The sequence below is a fragment of the Eurypyga helias genome, unplaced genomic scaffold (genome assembly GCF_000690775.1).
Source record: "Eurypyga helias isolate BGI_N326 unplaced genomic scaffold, ASM69077v1 scaffold6036, whole genome shotgun sequence".
Lineage (NCBI taxonomy): Eukaryota > Metazoa > Chordata > Aves > Eurypygiformes > Eurypygidae > Eurypyga > Eurypyga helias.
Genome location: NW_010255962.1, coordinates 84116 through 93524, shown reverse-complemented (window position 1 = coordinate 93524; position 9409 = coordinate 84116). Strand labels below are relative to the sequence as shown.

The 9409-nt window shown below is 41.1% G+C and overlaps 1 protein-coding gene across 4 annotated transcripts in view; it reads right to left on the bottom strand.

The window, feature by feature from the left end:
* Positions 1–2901: 2901 nt before the first annotated feature.
* EYA1 (EYA transcriptional coactivator and phosphatase 1) overlaps positions 2902–9409 on the bottom strand; it is an 89907-nt gene continuing 83399 nt past the window's right edge. For all 4 annotated transcript variants that reach the window (XM_010153497.1, XM_010153494.1, XM_010153496.1 and 1 more), the window contains one exon: positions 2902–4108. In XM_010153497.1, the coding sequence (XP_010151799.1) occupies positions 4028–4108 (81 nt within the window). In that variant the 3' untranslated portion in view covers positions 2902–4027. The remainder of the gene's footprint in view (positions 4109–9409) is intronic.

Here is a 9409-nt window from a genome sequence, read left to right as displayed (position 1 = left end):
CCTGCATTTTCATGTTCTTGTGTTGACTACTCTGAGATCAGAAGCAACGATGGAAGAGGATGTATTGAAAACACTGTGTTCATCCACCAGCCCAGACACCAAACGAGTTCAATAGAGCAGCGAGTGCATTTTCATGGGCAGTGCAGGAGCACACACTACATTCAGCGCATCCAACGGAGGAGATAGCTTTAGAGGTGGCTTTTCAAAGCATGGCCAGCCGGCAAGGGGATTTCCGTCTCCAATAGACCTCTATCCTAGTAATCACAAGAAACAGCAAACCTCAGAGGCTTTGTTTATCATTTCCAGAAGCCAACTGTAAAACCTCATGGAATTACAGCCACCACACTTGTTCCAGAGTTCTACTGTTTGGAAGAATTTGTTCAGTTTTTCTGTAACAGAGAAAAACTCCACTTTGAGCCTGCTGAGGGCAAGCCACTTCCTAAGGGAAGGGAATTTCTGGTGGCTTAGTGGAACTGAGTCCTTCACACGTAGCGGGACTGGAGATCTTGCAACAAGCACTGCCAAAGAACAAGCTAGACCACAGCAAAACCCAAGTAAACATTTGCTGGAGGAAAGGCCAAAGTGCGGAAAATAGAAGAAAGGAAAGGTGTTTGGCACATGGTGGTTGACATTCAGGTTATTTTACTCTTCCACAGGATTGAGGGAGATGCTAAAGGCTAGACACAGAAAGAGTTCAAGTTACCTAAAGTGAGACTTAGGCAGACTAAGAGTTGCAAAGAGTTATTTGCATTTAGTTGTTTCACCTCTTTACATATGCCGAGTCTTCATTCCCAGCTCAATCCCAGGGCCATCAGAGAGTTGGAAAGTAGACATTTCTTCTTCTAAAACTAAGGACCTGCCTCTCCAGGCACTTCCAGCACCTCAGAGGCCAGCAGGATCAAGTTGCTCAGAAAACATCAGTCAACTCTACACCATGCAGCAAATGGGTGCAACACACTCCTTTGGGTCACTACTCTTATAACTGGACAATTAGTTCAAAAAGAAATTATGCTGACTGAATCCCTTTTCTCTTTGAGAAGACACACACTCCTACGTGACTAAGCCCTCCCTTTCTCAGCTTGTGGCAGTGTCCGGTGTTTGAAGCTGTACCGTAACGCAGCAACAAAACCCAGTCTTACTAGGCCAGAAAGTGAGCACAAGTCCCCACTAAGGCTCCATTCCACTCTCTCACTCATGGGCGGAGGAGCAAAGAGGGCTCTTCATCAGCCACTGCAAAACAACCGTATGTGGTTGACGGACACATTTTCCCCTCCCGGCTGATCTGCTTTTCCCTTCAGCGCAGTCATACTCTTTGGTTCACTGACTTCTTCTCTGCAGTCTCTGGCTCAACTAATCCCTTTGGGCAGGGTCACAGAGCAGTACCAGGAGTGGAGGATGTTTCTTGGGCAGATTAGTCTAAAAGTTGCTAATTTAGACACTTCATGGATCCATGCTTGCAAAAGATAAATACCAGTCCTGAATTCCTAGAGTCCTTCAGGCCTGTATGTCCTCAAAGGATGGGAGATTTGCTGTAGCCCGGAGTGAGATGTTGGAATAATGGGACTCAATCCATTCAGCACATGGATTGCTTCAGGTGACACTTGGAGGGACTGCAGCATGCAATGTTCAGGCATGTCCTCCTATGAGCCACTTCAGGCACACATTTCCAGGACACCACGCACCAAGTCCCTGCTCTGCAATGACCTTCTCTAGCTCCTGCTGATAAAACAACTGCTGCCCATCTAACTGAGCCTTCTGTAAACTGCAGGCAAATATTTTTTTATTCCAGTTGACATCTCACTGGGCACAAACAGGTGAAAACTTCTGCCTTGTGACAGCACAGAGATGAGACATGTCTCCTCATTCCCAACATAGAGGGCAGAAATATCAGACTTCCATACAAGACAGTTGTTTAATACGTTCACAAATCAATTTTATTAATTTAAAACAAAATTAATGAAGAAAAATTCTGTACACAATTGTGGACACAACACACTTTTTTGTACAATAAGGCCCAGACAAACTGTTTGGTTTTTTTTCAGTCCACGAGTGACCAAAAATTGAAATGAGCCAAAAAAAAAAAAAAGACAACCAACCCCCCATCACTGTCTACTTTGCTTGAGGAAAAAAAGGCTAATTATAGTCTCAATTCTAAAAACTACCCACAATGTGCTTTATGTACGTCTGTGAGTACTGCGTGAATCCCAGCAGTCATACGGGATGTGCACATGTGCAAGTCTTGGTAGGGTAAAAATCTCTCTGTCGGTAATAAAGCAATCCACAAACAAGAAATTCTAGCAGCAATATGATTCCTCCAATAGAGAAGGGTGGTGTTGTGTAGCTACATTGGTGCTTTGTAGCTTTGCAGGTAGCTGTTTCGAGGCTGGTGTTTTTAGCAAAAGAAAACAAGAAGAAAAGCTGGAGAATGAACCAACAAAGCCAAGGGTTCATTTTAAGGAAGAGATTTAAATCGGGTAAAGGGAATTGGTACAGTTCAAGCCAAAACGTCAGACTAACAGTTTATCTGACCAAGTAGCTCATGGCCTTCAAGGTTAGAAAAGTCACAAGTCACAGACAGACACAGTCTAGGTTTGCCCTGTAAATGGGCATAGACAAGAGCAAATTTTAACTCCTTGGCGATAACTATTTCAATATTTCCATTGCCGGCAATGGATGTTATAGCTTAGGAAAATCTGACTCCTGGTGGAAGAGGATTAAAAAACGTAAATGTATATGAGTATTCTTGTTCAATTTCTCCAAAATATTCCCATTACTAATTTCTAAAAATAATGATGATGGTAGTTTCCTTCATTTTTGGAAGAGGCAAAACTATTTGGTACCAAGATTCCAGTTTAAGTCATGTCTTAAAGAAATAGAGAACACAAATATATTTTATGGAATGAATCTGCTAATTCATATTTCAATACTTTAAAAAAGGCTTAACATGTTAACTTTAAAAGAGGAAACAGAAGACAGCAAAGGACTCCTCTTCAGTTGTGTTTTATCTGTATTTCCTTCATGGGGGGAAAGAAATCAATCTTTTTATAATCAGAGTAGGTGAGAGAAGAAAAAGGTAGAGAAACAGCTGAGAAGAACAAAACCCAGTTCTTATTGACACTTGACATCCATGCTTTTGGTCTTGACAAATTTATCTAAAAAAATCCATTATCTACATATTTATATCCAACATATTGATAAGGCACTGCACAACAGTTTGTGCACACGTGGCCTCATTCTTCACCAACAAGGCATTACTATCTTTCAATAGCATTTACCTCAACAATATGTAAAAGAATCATTCATTATTACAAATTTACACAAAAAATTCTTCCTGTACATGATTGTCTCAGTGATGTACCTATTAGTTTAAATTAGACATATTTTAAACTACTCTGTAATGTGCTAAAATCAAAAGTAGTTGCTGTACCATAAGGCAAAGGCTTATAATAGCCTTTAATCCTATTATACATATCCTCAGTTATATGATGTCAAAATATAGTCTGTTCATAAATAAGTAAAGATGTACAGAGTACCCTGGGTATGAGAAACCAAAAAGTAAACCTTCTTTACAAGAAAATTACTCCACTGGTATTTTGAAAAATCTCAGTCTTCATTGTGCAATCAAGTTTGCTGTGTTGAAGAAACGGTGTGTGTCACATTGAAGAGTCTAAAAACTACAAAGCGTTTGCAGGTCCTTTTTTTTTCTTCACAGGTATGAACCTTTTTTTCCATTTTTTTTTTTCTTCCCCTTCTCTATTTCTTTTTGGTAGCAATACGGTAAAGATGAGTTTTTCAAACGTTTGCATGGCTTATTTTCGTTGAACTCGCAGTACCAGAGTCAACAGCTGTTCTGAAGAAAAAAAGACATGCTCCTCCGTTTACTGAAAGGGCAAGGGTTAAGACCAATTGCAGCTGTACGTCAACATGTTGAAATCACAAAGTTCTGTAGTCCAGTGCTGACACAAGACACAGGCATCCCATCCACGGGCAGAAGGAGGCTCTGGGGTTTCAAAGTGCTGCTGAGCTGCTACAAGTACTCCAGTTCCAAGGCATGGTGAAGGGCCATAAGGTCAGAGTGGCTCGAGATCCTCCAAAATGGCATAGCATGCTGTGAACAGCACACACAACATGTAAAAATAACCCCAAGCATTCTGGTATTTAGACCCACCCATTGTCTTTCGCAAGGGTAAGGGAACACTGCAAGGAGAGAAAGAGAGCTCTTGGGACATCGAGCCCTTCACATTTATCTCTGGTTCTTCTGACCCATCCCCCCCAGCATAAGTTCTCAGGAACAGCAAATCTGTTTACCAACAGGAACAATAGCAAACATGTCAGGAGATCGTAAGGAAAGGAGGGGTTTCTCACAGCTTTACAAGGAAAAGAGATTTCAGCACGCGGCGGAAGAGAGTATTATTTCTAGAAAAAAATTAAGAAAAATCACCTCTACATGAAGCATATGGGTAGTATGAGGAAAGGAACAGAACTTGATTTAAAACAACCCAAAAATAAAGTGAAAGTATTATTTACTATCAAAATGCGTTCGTTCCTTGTGGAACTATCCCTGGCAGGTGAGTTAAGAACATAGCTATGGTGATTCAGAATAGCTCACATCACTTTGAAAGGAATTTTATCCCAGTGGTTTGTATAACACTGCTCATTGTTAGCACTGATCTTAAAACAACTTTTCCATATGGGACAACTGTGAAATAAACACATATTTTTTTCCTATTAGCTGTCATAAAATCTGTCTGGAGCATAAATACGTTTGCAAAGAACTTGAATAAACCAAAACCACAAATGCCAGGAAAAAGAACACATTACCTCATCCATGAAGGGTAAAAATCTGATTAAGAACTATCTTTATACTGTAAACCAGGGATTATAGTGTCAGCAAGAACTTTTGCATAAATAAATATATAAATAAAAGATAACCATCAGCTTTCATCAGGAAAATACACTATAAATACCATGGGAAAACTGTTTCAATTTAACAATGTTCTGAAGGCTAGCATGATCATGTTTACCTTTTCACTGGCTTGGCTTATGTCCTGGCACCTTTAGGAGGCAAACCACAAGCAATTTATTATCACAATAGCTTCTGAGTTCCCCAAGCATTTTATCTACCACTTCTCACAGAGGCTTTCTTCTTCCTCCTTCAGCACTTCTTAAATTCCTAACTCTACTGAAATCAGTGGCAAAACTCCATCTTTTCTGATTATCGATTCTAAGCTGACCTCCGTTTTACTCAGGTTTTCTCCTCAAATTTTAAGTTGAAGAACAACTTTGAAAACAATGTGAAACTCTCTGTTTTGGGCTGCATGTTTACTGTAGTCCCAGCGTGCCCATTTCAGAAGGCAAACACCTTAGCACAGAGCCTATCATAAATCTGTCTTTAGAAGCTCAGGTAAACACCTGTCTGTCAGTGTATAAATAATTATTATTTTTAGGAGAATGCTGCTTCAGTTCAGATAATGATGTGATGATGAACTGGGTGGAATTTATTGAATAAGGCAGAGATTTTTAAAAGAAACATAATGATGTAAATAACTGCAAGTCTCTCTAAAGTCAAATAGCAACGGTTAAGGAACAATCAACTGCTGTTCTTGAAAGAGGCAGAGAAGATAATACTGAATTGGTTAATATTAATAAGGAAGAGTAAATAATTGTACACAATCAGCAAGAGAACACTGAAAGGAATCTGGAAAATGCACACCCAACAAAGGACAAGTGTTAGCAAACAGAGTTGCACAATTAGAGAGATACAGGTGGTGCCGAGCACCCAGTGCCCATGTTTCAGGGTTTCCACTTCAGAATAGCTCTAGACTGCCATCGTGGAAAAACTGCCTACTAGCAGCTGGAGGGCATTTGGTGAGCACCTGGACAATATACTGTTCTTTGCTTCTATCCAAAAGAAATCTGTTTGGTTTCCGCCCTAAAACCAATCCAGGATGTTAATCAAAGCATAGTGAGGGCGAATGACTGGAAGATCTGCTTCAATCTGAGCCTCCTGATCTGAATTTAATGTAACATGGATGCATCCACAGATGCCCACATTCACAGTATGCCTAGCTTATAGAGCAAAGAAATTTCTTCAGGAAGAAAACAGAATGACCCACAAGGAAGCACCATTAGAAGATAATGCTTTGCTTCCCTCCAGATTGCTACAAAGCCTTGAGAAATGGCTGACTAAATCTCAGCCTGAAGATAAATGCATGAGCTGCTTATGGGGAGAACAAAATAAACAAACAAAATAATTCAGACATAATTGAGATAGTGCTGGAAAAAAACCCTTATGATATATCCAAATCACTTTTACAGATTAATCCTTTTCTTAAGAAGGATGTACTAAGCAACACACTGATACCCACTGTTTCTACATCTTCAATCTAGACTTCTATCGTCCTGTCTCTACGCTCCACCAGCAACAGAAACTAGATGCAATTAGCTCACTCAGTTCCAACTCCACCTCCCAGTGCCTTCTCTGCTACATTATCCTCTGTGTTCCATCAAGTCAGACAGTCCTGCTTTCCAACTCAGATTTTTCCTAAAGATTCATTTCTTGCATCATGTTCAGGAAATGAACCAGCAAGAGCAAAACAAAATAAAATTTCCTAATCATGCTGCTCTCCAGACTCCCCAGTAGCTTCTGTGCACCTCTCTCTTATTTAGGCTGCGAGACCTTCCTGGCAGAATTTGTATCAGAATTTATCTGACGGGGTATTACATCAAGGACAGACGGATGCAGGTTTGTGCCTGCAGCAGGTCCGTGCAGTGTTTGCCAGTGGGCTGTGCTTGCCCGGCGGTGCTGCCTCGCTTCCTTGCCCGGCTCCAGATTCCCTCAGAAGCCCTCTGCCAGGTAGGACCCACCTGCTCTCCCTGCAGACAGCCATAGCTCCCCGCTTTTCTCAGCCAGCCTGGCACCAGCCCTGCCTCCACCACCAGGTCAGGGAGGTGTAAACAGCGTACCTAAGAATGTGGCACGGCAAAGAGTTTGGTGGACACCTGCCTTTGAGTAGTGTCTCTGCAGAAGCCAAGAGTCAATGATGTGGACGCCCTCCAAGGTCACACAACAAACTAATGAATAGGGAGAACTGTAGTAATAAATTCTTGGCTTCCAGCTCCCTCTTCATGCAGCTCCAGCATTATACTGCTTCCCTAGTAACAACCTCGGCATCACAGAGCGTACACACACCAGGCAGCTAGGGCAGTTAAAGACCCTGATTGATTTAACAGAAGGTTTAGCTTCTGCTAAATCGAATCACAGCCATTTTTAGCTAGATGCCCATATGCGATATCAAGTTTTGGATTACCCTCAGCTGTTTACGGTCAGATTTTAAACCCAAACTTTAAGTGGTCATTATTTTGGCTATACTTTTCTATTTCAAATTCACTTAAATGTCCTCTGCTTATTTATGTCTGTCTGTGAAAGGAGTGCACCTCCACTCCATGTAGTTACAGGAGTGAGGTGTGGGTTGATGGGGGAGAGTCCCATGAAAACAAAGAGGTGGTGTAAACTCCAGGACTGTAATTATTCTCAGCCCTCCTGCGTATAGGTCAGAAGACCAGGAGCACACTCCCAAGAAATGAAGCACGCCAGGAACGCGGTGGCTGCACGGGGCTGGAATCTGCGCTGGTGCTCTCTGCACGGCCGAATGCAGCCGATCTCTATCGGTCTGACCCTACGGCACAGCCTTCGTAGCTGAGGAGGGGAAACAAACCCGACACAGATATATATATATATATCTGTATGTATGTGCTCGTGTATGTATATACAGTCTCACACACTTGTGTCCATATATATGCATGTGTGTTCACGGGGCATATACAGTAATTTTCATCTTATCTAAGATATGGTTGTAAAAACTGCAACATTTAAAGTAACAAAATTATCTTACAAAACTTTATACATCATGCCTGTATTAACATGTCTCATTTATCCACAACTATTCAGACCTATCAAAAGTGGCAACACCCCCATTTTTTCTTATCGAACGACCAGGCAAGAGTTTCTTCATACATATATGTTTACAACATATTGTCTGCAGAAAGCCATCCCTGCCAACGCTTAGCAACATGTGTCTTCTATTCTGAGCACACTGAAAAATGCTAATATCTCATTTACTGCTGTGGGAGAATGGGTGACAAATGCTAACTGCTAATAAATAGGCAGTGTAACTGGATGCAGTAGTATCTAATGAAATTATAAGAAAGCTTTTCTTGTTGTATATTGAAGGAATATGTATCTAGATTGGTAGTAAAATAATAATTTTGTGTACTATTTCAATAGCGTCCAAGTAACTGAAGCTTTCGCCTTTTAAAAAACATGAATTACTTTGTAGATATTTAATAACATGACACTTGGTAATGAACACATTTATGAACCTTTTAATGACTTAATTTTGATATTTTGTTTGATTTTGGTTTTGTTGTAAAAGTGAAACTATTAATTTAGTGAATCTAATAATCATAACATTATTAAATAAAATTCTAAGGTATTTTATTTCTGATATAGAAACTATTAATTTTAAGTGTGTGCTTAATAAAAGAACAAAACTTCAACTATTTCATTCAACAAAATAAAGTGTATGCAAAACAAAGCCATTTTTTGACAGCAACACTGAAAAGTTCAGACTACCCTCCCTCCCTTAAATGAATACAGATTATTACAAAAACCTTGCTCCTGAGATTTGTGACCGATTTGCATAGAAAACTCCTCAGTTTTTGTCATCTTTCACAGTATTTTTGTTGTGTCCCTGCCAGATTTGCTAAGCGGTCGTCTTTACTTCCTACCCCAAACCCGACCAGCACAGTGTGACTGTGAGCTTGAAAGCAGTGGTATATTGGATACCCATTTATATTCTATTTATTGCTCCACAAAGATTTATGGATTTTTCCTCCCAACTTCCCTCGGAGGCAGCATAACCATTTTGGAGACACAGGGAGAAACCGATTTGCCCAGGCTCTCCCGAATCACCTGATTTAAAATCCAGCTCCCCAGTGCAGAGAGCCTCCTCCTTTGTCTCCTCTCGCAAACTAGAGATCCTTTGGAGGAATATCCTAACTAGAAAACCTCAGGAGCTGGGGTTTTTTCTGCCTTACAAGTGAAAACCAACTGTGTCTCCAAATGCAAAGGCAAAAGACGAGCTCAAACCAAACCAAACACAAAGCAAAGCAAATGCCAAGACAGTGGAGTCTCTGGCAGCAAACCCCAGCAAGTTATTCCGCAAACAGCTGCGTCACCGCACTCAAGCTGCAGCAGCTCCAACCCGCACCGATGCCGGCACCCGCCCTGAGCACCCCTCGGCTCTCACACTGCTTTCTCTCTCCCCTCTTCTCCCTCTTTTTCCGTGGGAAGTTGACCCAAAGGTAGCAACCTCCACATGAACCCTGGCGTTGCAGCCACCCTGGC